Source organism: Hippoglossus hippoglossus, chromosome 7, assembly GCF_009819705.1.
Source record: "Hippoglossus hippoglossus isolate fHipHip1 chromosome 7, fHipHip1.pri, whole genome shotgun sequence".
Taxonomy (NCBI): Eukaryota; Metazoa; Chordata; class Actinopteri; order Pleuronectiformes; family Pleuronectidae; genus Hippoglossus; species Hippoglossus hippoglossus.
The window spans coordinates 20,084,658-20,101,023 of NC_047157.1; the positions used below are offsets into that span (position 1 = coordinate 20,084,658).

The following is a 16,366-nucleotide window of genomic DNA, read 5'->3' on the forward strand; positions in this document are numbered from 1 at the left end:
ACCAGCTTATAGTAGTAGACATATCATAGCAAACCAGTTTCTGATCCTCCGTGGTTCAGTCTCGGTCCTGAAGTCATCATCCTCCTGTAAATGTGTCTGATGTTTACCTGCACTCTAATGTTAAACCAGCAAAGCTAATAGACCACTGTCTTATCTGGTGCAGAGGTGGACACGAGGTCATTTAACACAATCACTGTGACAACTTCACATGAAAATAGGCATTTACAGTCGGATAGAGAGTGCAGGAAAAGAAAAGAAGGGGGGAAGCCACAGAAAAAACACTTTCTAAAAATGTTGTGTTAGAAAATGGTTCAATCACATCAGAGGCCCCTTTCACACACACACACACACACACACACACACACACACACACACACACACACACACACACACACACACACACACACACACACACACACACACACACACACACACACACACACACACACACACACACACACACACACACACACACACTCACACTGCAGGGCTGTCTTAGCTGAAGACACACACATGACCACCATTGGGAAAATCAATGTGACAGTCAGACAAGCCGAGGAAGAGCCTTAAGCTTCAGAAAGGCACTGAAACTGACTCATGCTGCCTCTCTCTCACACTCACACACACACACACACAGACACACACACACACACAGACACACACACACACACGTAGGGGATGGTAGACATTGGCACTTGCAGGAATACACCAACGTGTTTGAAGAATGGTCTGCTGGTCACCTTGAGATCAAGCAGTAGCTTGTTAGCTGCAGTGCTTCAATATCTATCTATCTATCTATCTATCTATCTAAAACTTTGAATGAATTACTGAGCCCTTGAGCTAATGCACGACAACAATCAGTGGGCTCCATACAAGCCAAGACAGCTGGAGGGGAAGAATGGCAACAGGAAGTTTTCCATCACCCAACACATTTACTTCTTATCTGGAGACTGAGACAGCTTCCCAGTTTAACAGTTCATTGATATTTTGATATTACTGTATTTTGCTCAGATGTCATTGACATAATAAAAAATTGAAAATCACTGTTCAATCTATGGCTGCTACATGTGCAGCCAGATTTACCCACTAGTATAAGTAGATGTTAATTTATTTATGTCCACTTCAATCAATAAATAAATCATGCCTGCTGATTTGAATACAACTGTCTCCAGACATGTAACACTGCAGTACAGTAGTATAGTGGAGTATGCGGTTCATAGATCATGTTTGTGCCTCTGTCCTTATTAAAGATGATCTGATACCTGGATCGGAAAAATGCCTCTGCTACTGCTGAAGATGTCGGATCAGGCATCAGCAAGTACGCAAATCTACGTACCGATTCAATACAGAGTCTTTAAAGTATATTTAGCTGCTTTCAAACATGGACTGAACTCCAGATAATTTCAGGACGAGAGCGCTAATGTCCGAGTCAGTTGCTGCGGACCTTCTCCTGACATTCCTGAGATGTTCCTGTCATTGTGATCGACAATCTCCTGCTGTGTTCTGCATATGTGAGAGGCGAACTCCATAAAAAAATGTTCAGACCCAATTGTGCGGACATTCTCTGGCGTTCATGTCTGAAAACAGTTTTAGTTTCACCAATTTATTTTCTCAGAAATTCCCAAAACCAAGACCGGTATTGTAGCGTTAGCCACAGCTAGCTGTAATGTCAAAGTTTGTCAATAAGTCCCACAAGTAAAATGTCGACGTGAACTGTATGCAAGAGGAGTGACACATAATAACAACACTAGCACTGCGCCAGAGGACAATGAAAGAAATAATTACTTTGATACAGGGTTAGTCACATAAAGCTGTTACAACACAATATATATGCTGTTGTTTCCTTAATCACTGGTATCGGTTCAGTACTTGATATCAGCCAATAAGTCCAGGTATCGCAATCAGTATCGAAAAGGGAAAAACTGTATCGGAACATCTCCAGTCGACATGACCTAAAAAGTCAATCGACTTCCATTTGACTTTCAGCAAGAGGACAGACTTTGGAAGTGAGAGAAACAGCAGGAGAATCTGAGCTGAAAACCAAGTGGGAACAAAGGGAGCTGGGCAGATAATATTCTCACCATCCTCTCCTCCAACTCCCGTGTTCTGTGTTTATCTAACACGGAGGGGAGATGTTTACATTGGCTTGGTTAAACACAGCCAGGCCCAATAGCTTTTGTTAATAATAAATAACCTAAACAGCCAGTCAGGGGACGTCCACGCTGCACCGAGGACTCTGCTGCCAAAAAAACGTCCACCACCGTCGTCCCACATCTGTCGGACGAGACATGTTCGCAGAGAGTGAAGTCTGTCGAGAGAAGTTTTATGGAGTGGGAAACCAGTCTGAGGCTTGAGGTGGAATTCAAACTGAGAGGCGTGCTATCTGTGCGACCGCAGTTTATTTGTGATGTGGTCTATTTTAATAGATTCTCCGATGATTTGATGTGAGCAGCCTACAACCCTTTTGACCCTCCCATCGTAAACATAAAAATAAGCATTAGAGAGTGCACGGGCGGGTTGGATTCCCATGTGGAAGGAGTAGAGTTTAGGGGAGTTTAGAGGAGAACAAAATTTGATATATTTCATCCGACGGCAGTTGCAGCGAGGACCCGAATGTGTGTGTGTGTCTGCGTGTGTGTGTGTGTGTTGGGGAGGGGATTTAAGTCAGGCAGAGCGATGAGGGGGCAGACGAGATTGATCCGGGACAGTGTGGGAGAGAAAGAGGGAAGTGCAGAGAAAAAAGAGGGAGAGACCGAGGCCTTGGGAATGAATGTGTGTGTGGGAGAGAAACGATACACCGCTGGACTGCCGGAAAAAGAAAGTCAGCCAGGAGGACGGCAGATCAATTCCTCCCCCGAGTCTCACAACAAACATACTTTTTTTTGTTTTTTCTGTCTCTCTCTCTCTCTCTCTCTCTCCCTTCTCTCTGCATAGCTCACCTCTGCTGCAGCCTGATATCGCCCCATCAGCACTCCATCCCTATCACTCTTATGCCCTCCCCCTTTCTTTGTCTGCATGCTAGCACTGTATTCTCAGGCCTCCTGTGAACAAACTCCAGATTTAGCTGAAATTTGAATTGGATTTCGGTTCCTGCTGCAATTTACTGCTGTGGATACTTAGTTGGGAATATTAAGCCAAGATGCCCCAGATGTGTCATCTCAACATCACGCTACACACATCTGGACACGAAAAGTTGATTATAGACCGAAAAGGAACAACTGTCTTCTTGATTATGGTAGAATACAAATTCAGAAGGATATCATCAAAATTACCTGTGTATGCAATGAAAAGACGAAATGACTCACTGATACACACACTTCACCTCAGAGGTCAACACAGCTTTGCATCACATATACACACACTCTCCTCCAGTTAAATTATATTTAACACACACACACACACACACACACACTTCTTATTAAGACTTTTCATTGACTTCCACTCATTCATGGTTAACTCTAACCTGAACCAGGACTAACTTTACTTAACTTAACCACAAGTCACGTGTGACATTGACCGGGGGTTCACAAATGAAGTTTTGTCTCATTAGGACGAGTATTAAAGCTGGACAAGGTCCTACAGAGCACACACACACTACAGCAGTGAGGAGGATGAATGACTCCTCTCAAAATCAGTAATATAATTTTGTGTGTGTGTGTGTGTGTGTGTGTGAGGAGGGGGCCCTGCGTCAGTCTGGGGCAATGGTGAGGTCAGAGCTCCTTTCCTCAGGGTTTTGGCACAGATTTGCTCCTATTCTTGCCATGTCAGCTCCCCAACACAAGTGTGTGTGTGTGTGTGTGTGTGTGTGAGTGTGTGAGTCTGTGTGAGTGTGTGTACGAGCAACAGCCCCTCTCTCGGTTGTTGTGGGGCTGCTGTAGGCCTGCAGCTGCCCCGCTGACAGCTGGCAAAAGCATTTTGGAATTTCAAATCCTGTGCGCAATGGAAGCCGTGGCCATTTGGGGGAACAAGTTCAGAAAAGCTCTCCCAGCAGAGTTCCCTCTTCTTCTTCTTCTTCTTCTTCTTCATTACAAACAGAGACAGAGAGGCAGAGCAGTCTGTGTGTTTGAAAAACTCACCAGTAGCTGAAACCCCCTGCATCCTGCACAAACTTCGTCTCCGGCTCTTTTCTCTGCGGAACGCGTTCTTTTTCCTCTCTCGGAGAAACTGGCAACAACAGAGGCTCCTGCGCACGGAGCGTCTCCACTTCTCCTCCTTTCCTGTTGTCCCCACCAAAAAAAGGAGAACCGAGCCTCACACACACACTTAAGGTCGCTTCATGGTTTCCCTACGGACTCCAGCGAGTTGTGCCCGGGTCATTTTTCTTGTGCCGAGTAGCGAGCAGAGTAGTTTCCTCCGTGCGCTCCTCTCTCCTCCCTCCTGAAGAGAGAAGCCTCCTCTCCGAGCCGCTGGAGCAAAAAAAAAAAAAAAAAAAAGGGAGATGCGCGCCCCCGCCGGTGCGATGCGCGAGCACGACAACCCCATTCATTGGGTGAGTGACTGCTAGAATGAAAGATATGTGTTGGAAAATAGATAAGAACCTAATAAAAGTTATTCTTGGACTCATCACTTGACTTTAAAGGGATAAATGTACTCATTATCTACCCACCACTATGCTTATGGAGGGGTGGGAGAAGTGTTTGAATCCACAAAACACTTTTAGAGTTTCAGGGGTAAACAGCGTTGCAGCCAAATCCAATACAATTGAAGTAAATGGGGACCACTTCTAATAAAACAGAAAATGCCTCCATTTAGCCTAAATGTCACCTGGCGCGTACTCTTGGGCGAGAGCTTGCTTGCGTGTGAACGTGGCTCGAGAAGAGGAAAACAAGCTGCATTTGGACTAAAACAAAGTGTAAATGATGCTGTTTTGAGTCAAATTTGAATATTTAGGCTTACGGACACTTGAATGAAACCACAGGAGCAGTATGGAGGCATTTCATGTTTTTGTTTCTGTTGTTTTCCACGTTTGAAGAAGTGGTCTCCATTTACTAAAATTGTATTGGATTTGGCTGCAACGCTGTTTACCCCTGAAACTCTAAAAGTGTTTTGTGGACTCAAACACTTCACCCACCACTCCATCGGCATAGTGGTGAGTAGATAATTTCATTTTTGGGTGAACTATCCCTTAGAAGCAGCTACCACAGTCTCAGAGTCAGTTTTCTAGCAGGCTACATTCGCAGCCATGATGTGCCCACTGGCACAGCGAGGCATGACATGACATGACAGCGTCACGTGAAGTCATGAAAAGGATGAGGCCTATTTCCAGAGATGGCTCTGCTGAGAAAGGTCCACAGCTGCCTATTAGTGTGGAGAAAGAGGCTGGAACACAAATACTAACTGGCGACGCGTTTCCATGTCGCTGCTCATCTTTTAATTGATTATCTTGAGTTCCCAGGCAGCTGAACGGATTCTGTCAGCTGCCTCTGAGAATCTCTGTAAGCAGTAACAAGAGACTCACAACAGCAGGAGAACAAGTATTGACTGTAGATATAAAATCACATTTCATTTCCTGTGGGGTATACAAGGTTATAAGGGCTACAACCTTTGGTGGTAGAAGTACATTTACCAAGTACATTTATTCGAGTACTGCAAGTACAAAAGGAACTGTTGGGTTTCTCTATAATATTGTAAGGTTGTAAAGTCTCAACCTTAATATGTAAAGTGCCCAGAGATAATATATGTTGTAATTTGGTAATACAAAATTACTTGATACAGATTTAAAATGAATGATCCTTCTGGACTTTTACCTAAAACACTTTGACTTGTTTTGAGTATTTTCAGATTGTCTCTATACTTTTACATTCAGTGAAGGCTCCATGTGCTTCCTCCACCACTGCCAGTCTGTGTGTGTCAGTAATAAAGTTTTCAAGCAGGAGCACGAGTGTGTGGTCGCGAACCCTCGTTACGACTCTCTGTGTCTGTCTGTCCGCTCGGCCCGCCGTCTTTTTGAAACCCGTGTCGACTCAGCCACGCGTCATTAACCCCTTTTTGCTGCACGCTTTGCATCTGTCTCAGATCAACACAGACAACAGCAGGGTCTGTAATGGTAATGCCTCCCCCCCCCCCTCCCTCCCTGGCTGCTGTGCACACAAAGCCATTGACATACACACCTCATGTATGAGCTCTTCTATATCTGCTCTGATCACTTCATTTGCAAAACAGGGCCTCCATTTTGCAGACCCAAGCAAAAACAAGAAAAGAAAACACATTCTCCCTTTTTCACTTTAACCTTTTCCCTCTTTACTTAGGAGAATAATTCTGAACATGTCTTTGCGGAGTCGGAAAGGCCAAAAGCTTTGTGGATGACTGAACTCGTGTTTTAAATAGACCAGGGGCCCAGTGCCCCTGTTAGTGCCTCCGAGTGCACGGAGCTGCCTGTCAGTGCGTCTGGGGCATGCTGGTCCACAGAAAGCAGAACACCAAACAGCCCCCTGGGATACATCCTCCCAGAAGGAACAACAGCATCCACAGAGAGGAGAGGAGGAAGGAGGAAGAGAGAGGGGAAGGGAGTTAAAGGAGGAGGGGGAGAGGCGAGAGACAGACTGAGCAGTATTGAAAATAAGACAATTAGGGACTGGAAGAGAAAGAAGACTGAGGCAGATGAGCAGTCAAGATGAAGGATAGGTGCGAACCTGGCACGCATACGTGTGAGATGAGTCTTTTACACTTATCTGAAACCGTCATGGTGTAAACGCCTGAATCAGATGACTAATCACACTCTGTACTGAGGTGCCAGGTTTTACTCCTTCACTCCTTTTCAGGTGCAAATTAAAGCCTCCTCCTGCTGATTGAATCCACACTGATCTGTGGCTGTGGCACTTTTCTGAGACTGCACCAAGAGTTTCGATAATCCTGACAGATCTGTGAGTCACGAGGACGCTCACACCCCACGTCCAGTGTCAGGACTGAGGAATGTTTTAATGCATCATGAGGCTGAGCTCACACTCCTCCACGGGCCATAAATGAGTTAACGTCCTCTGGAATCATTTCTGCTCCAGTAGAGCTGCTCAGAAACGTGTGTGTGTGTGTGTTTGAAGTTAATCCATGTGAGGGCCTGGGTGGTGCTGAAGTTGTGGAGCTCCTCATCCACAGCAGCTGATCACGCTTCCTTCAGGCTCCACATGACTTTATCACATGACGGCGCAGGCACATAAAGGAGACTCTTTGTAAGTGCACACACACACATTCTGCCTCTGTTTTAAGACCAATGCTGAACCCACTGACAAGCTGCCCATGAAGATGTCACCATTTGTAGTAGAGGGACCCCAGGTGGTGGATTTTAACAGTGCATCACATGTGAGACAGCAGCTCGATCTGCAGCATGAACCGCTCCCCTGCGTCCAGAGAATAAAACCACAGCACCTGCATATTAACTGATAACTGAGGACTGATGTCGAGGAATGAACCCCACTGACCCATACTTTCCCTCTGCCAGTCGAGCCCTGGTTGGGGAGGATGTGAGAGGAGACTGGCACCAACAAAGGCTCCTCTGTGGCTACAGTGATGTCACTGGCTGTCAGGGACATTGACGTCTTTTCATTAACACTCTGACATTCAAGCTCAATCGGGCTGGCACATGTGAAAAAGCTGTTTCACTGCTTTTGCCGCTCCAGTCACAGCGGCGTGTGGGTGGGCGACAGTATCATTAACATAAGATATATTAAGCTTTATTATTACGGTAACTGGAACTTATGTATGATTGTGAGAACATTTCTAGTGCATTCAGTTGAAGGAGAAGTCCACCAATATTACACACATGGTGTTTAGTTCATTAGTAATGAGGAGCACGGACCACCCTGTGTCTGCTGTGTCTCTGTGGGGAGCTTCCAGACTTTAAAAAGCTCCGGGAGGCTCTTCTGCATTCACCAGGAAGTATGTGGAAAGATTGTGGAGGAGCTCATCCAGTTGGAAAACATAAGATAAGATAAGAAGGAGTTTATCGTCCCAGTGGGGAATTTACTTTGGACATGAGTGTCTGCAGTATAAACACACAATCAAATACTTGTCCATGACACATTAATCGAGATAAAAATCAGATATTATCAAGTGAGATACCTAGATGACCAAAATTACCTCACTAAAGGATGACAAACTAGTGTGAGGCTGATGTTTGAGAGTATTATTTCTCACAATAATCAATAAAAACAACCTGCTACAATCCTGTGAACTAACCATTCTTGTGTTTACTTTATTTAACTGTTTCCTAAATTCTACTGAGTACACACATCCTTTCAATTAAGTCAGACTAACTTTTTACTTAAACTATTTAAACGTAGAAAGAACAATTTCATTTCAATTGTCATGTTTAAGTTGTAACACCTCGAAATAAATGAAGTACATAGAACTAAGTTGTAAGTGAAATGAATGAGATTTTCAGTAAACGCAACTTCAGACTAATAGTTTATATGTACTTAACTTTTTCAAGGAGATAAGTTTACTATAGATTGTTTAGGGTAAGATCAACCTGTCAGATTTTACAGTTGAAAAAGTACAAAGAAATATGAAAAGAAAAGAACAATATCCACTTTGATGCAACACAGTGTTAAATAATGACTTTAGTAGAACCTCACGACAGATGGTGTTAATAAAGTGTTCTTGATCTCATCCGACGAGGCTGCATCAGAGAGAAAAGGGTGGAAACCACAGATATGAATCATGCAACTTTATCTGTGCGTAAGTGGAATATTTAATAATCTTTCTTTAGTTGCAGAAGGCTACGTTACTTTATCCTAATCAACTTGACATTTTAAAGCTGAAATTATTTATTTGATCTCATGTGCATCATTATAAATCACTCTTGGGCTGGGAAAACTGCATTGTGAGCATGAAATCAAGTATTTTAGCAGCTTGTTAAAGAGCCCGTCAGCATTTCTCTTGCATTTTAAATCACTGCAGTATTAATTAGACAGAGCTCCGGCCTCCAGAGCCTGGACAGGAAGTGCTGGGTGCACCAAAGGTCAAGAGGGCGGCTCTCAGCGCGTGGGCGTATCACCAGGAGGCAAGGGGGGGAGAGAGAGGAGGAAAGGAAAAGAAATGGGAAACGGAGAAAGGCCGAGGAGGGGAGAGGGAGCAGCGAGGTTTAAGCGACACAGCAGAGAACAGGCAGGGAGAGAACGAGGGTCTGCAGCGGCGGGGGAGGAGGAGGTGGAAGTGTTTTTTGTGCATTGTGTGAAATGTGATCATGTCCTGGAGCTGTGTGCTCAGACAGCTGGGAAGTTCCCCCTGCCCCTAGCTTCCAGCTGGGAACACTCTGAGGAGACTCGGGGGCTGCAGACCATGCACTCTCCTGGTTAACCCTTCATGTGCTGCTGCTGCTGTGGGAGAGGAGCTATAAATAACAACACTGAAAAAGGCCTTGAGATTTATGTTTTTATTTATTGATTTTTAGCCAGTATGACTACCTTTACACAGACATACCTCCTCCCTGCTGGAAAACAAACAAAACACTTTCATGGGATTAATTCATCAATAATACATGAGACTTTACTCTCGTCTTTTCGTTTCCTTCTTCCTCATCGTTTTTTTTCCCTGAAAAAAAGATTTAAAATGTTTGTTTTCAATTCTGTGTAAAGGTCCCATGACTGAGCAACATGCATATGACATTTAGCTGTAATCATAATGCACATTATTGATAATACAGTACTGCATGACAATTCAAATAAATACCAACATACAGGTGAAGTCGTTATTTCATATAAAGATATCAAACCCTCATTATGGATCAATACTGAAACACAATATGACAATATCAAGTTCGCACAGCTAATTTTATTATGACAATGCTATCGCTTCCAGCAAACAGAAAACTTTTTCTTTTTTAAATGTAAAACTGTATTTGAATTGCACTTTTAGTTTTTAGCTTCTCGTCCGTATTGGTAACTTTAACGCCTCAACAAACAAGCATTGGCTATAATGGCACTATTCCTGCTTGTTGATGCCCATTTTGTTTTCTGTTTCCTGAAAACACAATGCTCAAAGATGACGTAAAAAAAGATTCAAGAATAAAAAAACAAACAAACCAACAAACAAACAAAACAAATCGGACGAAAAAGAAGGATAAAATGCGCCCTCTGCACATTTTTTCAACAATACTACTGATATCACATTACCTTCACCAAACAAAGCTAGAGATACGTAGATGTTTCCAATAGTACACCGATCGACCCCAACACATTTGTTCAAAAACAGGAGGCCAAAGGGATTTTGTTTGGTTCCCGAAGTTTGATAAAAAACAAACCTCTTTTTTAATACCCCTGAATTTATTGAATGGATCACTGACCCGCAGAATTCAAAACAATTTCAGTTTTATTGAGCTAATTTTAAAACTATTACCTCACTCATGCGGAAAGGGTTGAAATTCCCTTTGCACTTATTGCTGCTCACAGTCATTTTGAACCCGAGGTCCTCACCTATATAAAAAAACTGAAAACATAAAAACGCTAGTCTAAGATTCTCCCTTGAAACAATGAAAGGCACTACTGGTCAGAAACGAAGAACTGAAGAAACCAAAAAATCAAAACCCCGGCCCTCACACGGAGAGCCGCGGCCCGAATTACACCTTTGTAACTGACGGCTTGTCTTCTTTCTGTCTTGATTCTTTTCAACCTAAACGGTGCACCAAGATTTGGCACGATAAACAAAGAGAGAATGAAACAATTCCAATTTGGAATTTAATTGTTGCACTTGCAAAGAATTCTGAGAGTCAGTGATCCTGCTTCAGTGGAACGCCCTCGGTAGGAAGATAGGAAAAGCTTTTCACGTCGCTTGAAGTTTTCCCAAAACACAACTTACCTATTTGAGTCAGAGCGTTGTCAAGTTTCATTGTGTTATTTCGAACTATTCCTAGGAATAATAAATACATGAAAAAACCCCAGAATTTGATCACCCTGGATTTTTTTGTAGAGAACATGGCAGTAGAACAAACACAAGAGAAAAACCAACAGCATAACATATGATGTAACAAAACAATAAAAGATAATTTCATGGATAAAATCTTGAGGATGAAGCCGTAATAGTCGCTCTATGGTTTGCGAAGCCCTTACCGGAGTAAATAGTCTCTTTAATTCCGATTTTTCAGCAGGACGTATAATCCTATAGTCGTGTAATCTATACTGAATTACTCACAAACCATAGTGCTACCACGCTTTCCTATTGGTTAATAATAGTCTGTTATAGTCCTATAAATGAAAGTGCACAGATTAAGAAAATAATAAACTAAACAACAAAAAACACAAGATTGTGATTTACATAAAAAAAGAAAATACCCATCTCCCCTGGCTTCTCATTGGAGGGTTAGATTAGGCCAATTGCAACCTCCGGTTCGGAAATTGGCTTCCAGCAGCAGCACGCAAAGATGAGACTAAGTATTGCATGCATCACTTTAGTGTTCAAGAGGAAGGACAGTTGATCCGACTTACAAATTTTAACATTTTCTTATTTTTTTTGTCTTCATGTCCAAATCGTCTACAGTGCTAACCCTTTCCCGGCGAACTCTATCGGCTGTGAGAATGGACCTTGTGTCGGTGCTTCGTCGTCCGCGCGGCGCTATTGTAATTTACTGCAAAAATGAAGAAACAGACAAATGATCAGCGTTAGAATTATTGATCAATTTAGAGCAACTGTTAACATGAGTCCACACACACACAGCAAAAAGGGCGGCTGTGGTTAGTCAGAGCAACAGAAGCCGACGTTAGGCAGGAGCCCCGGAGGCGAGTGATGTCATGTCAGGAGCGTTCGGGTCAAATCGACCTCGTCTATACGTTTCTGAGGAGCTGGTGTGAAAGCACATTCAACACGAGTCACCCTGCAGGTGCAGTTAGGAAGCCAACGACTCACGAGTACCACGACCTTTTCATTCATAGGACAGAGCTGAAGCCACACTCCCGCCACCCTGTGTCAGAGGAGATGGGTTTTTTCTTTTGTGCCATGCAAGTACATGAAAAACGGTTTATGTTTTTTTTCTGTTATACATGCAGGCTTACATGAAATCAGAAACTAGATGCATCATGGGTAGTAAAACTGAAAAGTGAAGTGGGCGGAGCCTGCAAACAGAGGTAGGAGCCAGACATTGATTTCAAACCAGATGGAGCAAAGTGGGGATTCATTAGCGTTGAGAGAAGGGGGTTCTAGTAACAATCACATCCTGGGGTCTATCTACTGCTCAGTGATCCCACTGAGCCTATACAAGGGGAGAGAAGGGGTCAGGGGCTCGACTAATTTGAATCAATGTCCTCTGGTTGATTGTTCAACTAGTCTCTTCCTCCACAGTGAGTTTCTCCCTTAGGAAACTCATTCACTACAGTATGAGAGTCAGCTCTCAGTCGGACATCTGGCTCTCCTCCCCAGCATGTCTAGCTTTTTCTTATCTCCTCGCTCTCTCTCTCCCAGGAGCTGGTTTACACCACGAGTAGTTCTCCCTTGACTACTCCCCAAACCTTTTCTCTGTCAGCGCAAACTGATAGAAACTGAATATATCGCACTTGTAAGTTAAGTGAATCACAAACGTAAGAGTGATTGACCTCTCAGGAGGCCTGCATTAGTTTTTTTCTCTATCTCTAACGTCCATGCTGTGTGCTGTGGCTTATGAATGCACACTCAAGCAGGTTGACTGGGGACGTCGTTCCATTTTTCGGAGGCATAGGAGGAACTCTCCTCTCTTCATATCTGAGAGGAGGGAATACTGTAGTAGGATCCTGCAAGATTATAACCTGAACATGATCATATTAAGAATATAGAGTACAATATATAGCTTAGTAGTAGTAGAAAACTTCTAATTTGATCAATCTTGCAGGATTTTCCTCACATCAACCCTGCTTTCAGCATCATAAAGCTAATGTGTCTATGATCCACAAGAAATACATGGATTTAAACACAAGCCCCACTTGTATTTTTTTCCTATTTGCGTAATGCTAGCTTGCGAGGGGTTAAAGCTATTGTGTGGATACTAAAACAGTACGTCGCTGTGTCCTCACTCACCAAACTAAATGAGCGCCCTCCATTTGCAAAGATTAGAAAACATGACACACACATGAGGGCGCTTCATTTCAACTCTGATATACAAACAGGCAACAGAACAAAATCAGGAACACAAAGTACGTGAGGACTTTACCTGACAAAAAAATACTCGGCGGGCAATTTTCCCCACAGTTCCTCATTCTATTTAAAGGGTGAGTGGTGATGCTTCAGGAGCAAGCTGCTGACAATCTACAAGAGAGAGGGTCGTTATGGCGACCGAGTGACAAGACACAGATTAGAGACGTGAGGGAAAAGTGTTTTCATCCACATCAACACACAGAGCTCTTCAAAAACAAGAGAGGATAAAGGGGGGAGAGAGACGGAGAAGCGGAGGACAGAGTGAGCTCAAGTAGAGACACAGGACAGGACAGGGCTTTACATCAGCAGATAGATAATATATCGAGTGTTTGGGTCGACAGGCACTTTTGCCGCGTGGTTGCTTGGTTTTCTTTGCACATTTATTATCCGAATAGATGTGGGTGCCTTTTTATTGATTTGTGCTCTTCTAGGATTTGCTCCATATTTAAAAAATCATCTTTGATCAAAACTATATTGTATCTCTGTTCACAGCAATCATATCATTTCAACAGAAGTAGGAACCTGAGGCACCTATGCTGAAGTGCACTTAATTTGGGTCTGGAGATCGATTTGTCAAACCTTCTTCTTCTCTTATAATATGGCTCTGAAGGAATCCATCGCAACGCAGTGGGTCACATGGAATAGAGAGCCCTCCTGCATCGCACCCGACACCAAATAACTCCTCTTTTTACAATGTAGAGCCCTGCAGTACATTTGTCTTGTACCACACACAGATACAAACAGTTCAAAAGTTCATAAGCGTTTTTAGCTGCAAAGCCATGCGATCTACCAACCCTATTGTATTGGTGTGCTACGATCACAGCTTCGAAACCATCCTGAAATAAACACCCATGGTCACAGGTGCTCCTTATTGGCCCAAAACAATTACACCAGAAAACCCACTGGCAAGTTTTAGAATCTCTGTGTAGAATCATTTTGTGCTCCCCGTGCAAGAAAGCAGGGGGAGATTGCATATTTCTTTTCTTCTTGTAAACATTTAAGAGTGACCTGATTAGACAGTGGGCAACTGGACACAGGTCAGTCCTGGGGGACCAGGACGGAGAGGCAGAGGAAAGAAGAGGGCTTTTATTTCGAAAGGAGCACCGATGCCAACGGACGAGCCGTAGAGCAGAGGATGTCATATTTAGTTGCAAGAGCATCAAATTGACATCCCCTTTTACAAGTCCCCACCCCCACAATGTGTTAGTGTTACCAGGCAATACACTCAGGGGGCAGAACAACCCAGCACAGAAGCGGCCGCCTTTTACATCATACGTACGGCACCATGACAGCGGAAAGAATAGACACTCCATAATATCCACAAAACCCCCAATATAACCGGGGCCCTATAATCCACATGCCATATATGTCTACTACAGTCCAAATGTCTAGTGCACCACTGTACATACATCTGCATTCCCCTAAGCGTTACACTAGCAACACACGAGCAGCTGGTTAGTCACACAGCAGTCCCTAGAGGAGCGCAGGCTGGCCAGGGAGCTAAGCGAGCGAGTGGGGATCTTAAACACTAAGGCAGGGAGGGTTCGGCCGACAGGCGCCCTCCCCTCTGTACACAGCAGTCCCTTGCGGAATCCTTGTCCGCCTCAGTCGCAGTAGATCTTGTACTTCTCGCTGCAGAAGACCACAGGGCCTCCCAGAATGCCATTGGGCACGGCGTTGTTGGGCTCTGGGCGGCCGGTGCCAGAGCAGGAGAGACTCTGACTTACGTGGGGGTGGTTGATGGCAGCACTGGCGGCCTTGCTGCGGGCCTTAACGCGGCTGGCGGTGCCTCCACGGCGGGTCTCCTCATGGTCAAACTCCAGGTCCTCCAGGCGCTGCGTCAGGGCCAGTTTCTGCTGGATCGCCATCCGCAGCAGGGAGTTCAGGGTCTTCTTCTCATCCTCTGCTGCAGCGAGCTGCCTCTGCATCTCATCCAGCTGGGTCACATACTCGTCACAACTGCAAGAGGCACACACAGAAAGCTGTAGAGTCAGACGTGTATTCATTCACTTTGAACTGGTAATGAAGAGTGTCAGGAAGATATATTGTCCCGTGTCACACCACTAGGGGGGACTATCACATGCAGTAATACGAAACAGTGCAACTCAATGGAGAAAATAATTTCGGATTTAGTTTTTTTACATTAAACTATTGTAAAACTATGACTATATCACACAGACCCGAGCTGCATGTTTCAGATACTGACACAAACACTCACTGAGTCAATAACTAAAATAAAAACACTTTCATCATGACCTTTCCCCTGGTTGCACAGTTTTTGCCACCACCAGGTGGAACCCCTGAGCCACACAGAACAGATAGAGCTCCAGCTCTTTTACTCAAGGAATTCATGAGCTGTGTCAGGGCCTTCACCAAATTTCACCAACTACAATGTTCACAGCTCATTTTTTAAATAATTTGAGCAGATGTTTTTGAAAAAAACAATAACTCCTCATCTGTCTGCAGCTAAACTTCTCTTCCCTTGTTCATAAATGATAAAACACTTCAGACCTTTGAATATTGTTACATATTTCTTGAATATGATATTCAAATCCATGCTTTGGGGGTTTGTAGGGCCACTGCATCAGGGTGAGACATTCATGAGCACGAGACTTCTGTCTGTGCTCCACAACTCTATGCAGCTCTAAGCTCCTCTGAATATTATGAGCAAGATAAGAATAGATAGCATACACAAAGGATGAGAGCATTAACCCAGGGGTCACTGAGAAGATCCTTTATGCGTCACCTGAGCAGCCGACTGAAGACGAGTGTCAGGGAGGGGAGAGAACTGAAGATGGTGAAGAGAGGATTGTGGTTCATAGTTCTGGGCTGTAGCTGTTCACACCTGATCTCCACTTTTCCAGTTGAAGTGAGACTGTGGCACATGTTACTGGGTGCTGCACTGCGGCATTATCACCCTGTGCCCTTGTGTGTGTGAGTGAGTGTGTGTCTGGACAGGTAGGAAACTGGGTCACCGAAATGCATTGTGGGGTTAAGGTTTCATATCTCCACACACCATCTGCTGTCATGCCCTTTCTATTTTCTTGCTTCTCTCCACCAATCCCCCTTTTCATTATCTCTCTCTCTCTCTCTCTCTCTCTCTCTCTCTCTCTCTCTCTCTCTCTCTCTCTCTCTCTCTCTCTCTCTCTCTCTCTCTCTCTCTCTCTCTCTCTCTCTCTCTCTCTCTCTCTCTCTCTCTCCTCTCCTTCCCCCCTCCTCGCTGCTGTCTGCATCTCGTCTGCCATCTTGCTCATCCCTATACCTAAAGTGTTTT

The 16,366-nt window shown here is 44.1% G+C and overlaps 2 protein-coding genes across 8 annotated transcripts in view; both read right to left on the reverse strand.

Annotated features, from left to right (window-relative positions):
- The window catches only part of fgd (faciogenital dysplasia), a 54,946-nt gene extending 50,541 nt beyond the window's left edge, over positions 1-4,405 (reverse strand). The window contains exon 1 of one of the 2 annotated variants that reach the window (XM_034591279.1): positions 4,077-4,405. In XM_034591279.1, the coding sequence (XP_034447170.1) occupies positions 4,077-4,098 (22 nt within the window). In that variant the 5' untranslated portion in view covers positions 4,099-4,405. The remainder of the gene's footprint in view (positions 1-4,076) is intronic. The other variant, XM_034591280.1, reaches the window with a different exon arrangement.
- Positions 4,406-9,355: 4,950 nt separating this feature from the next.
- The window catches only part of LOC117764318 (protein bicaudal D homolog 2-like), a 44,133-nt gene continuing 37,122 nt past the window's right edge, over positions 9,356-16,366 (reverse strand). For 2 of the 6 annotated variants that reach the window (XM_034589985.1, XM_034589980.1), the window contains one exon: positions 9,356-15,051. In XM_034589985.1, the coding sequence (XP_034445876.1) occupies positions 14,697-15,051 (355 nt within the window). In that variant the 3' untranslated portion in view covers positions 9,356-14,696. The remainder of the gene's footprint in view (positions 15,052-16,366) is intronic. The other 4 variants (XM_034589983.1, XR_004614369.1, XM_034589984.1 and 1 more) reach the window with 4 other exon arrangements.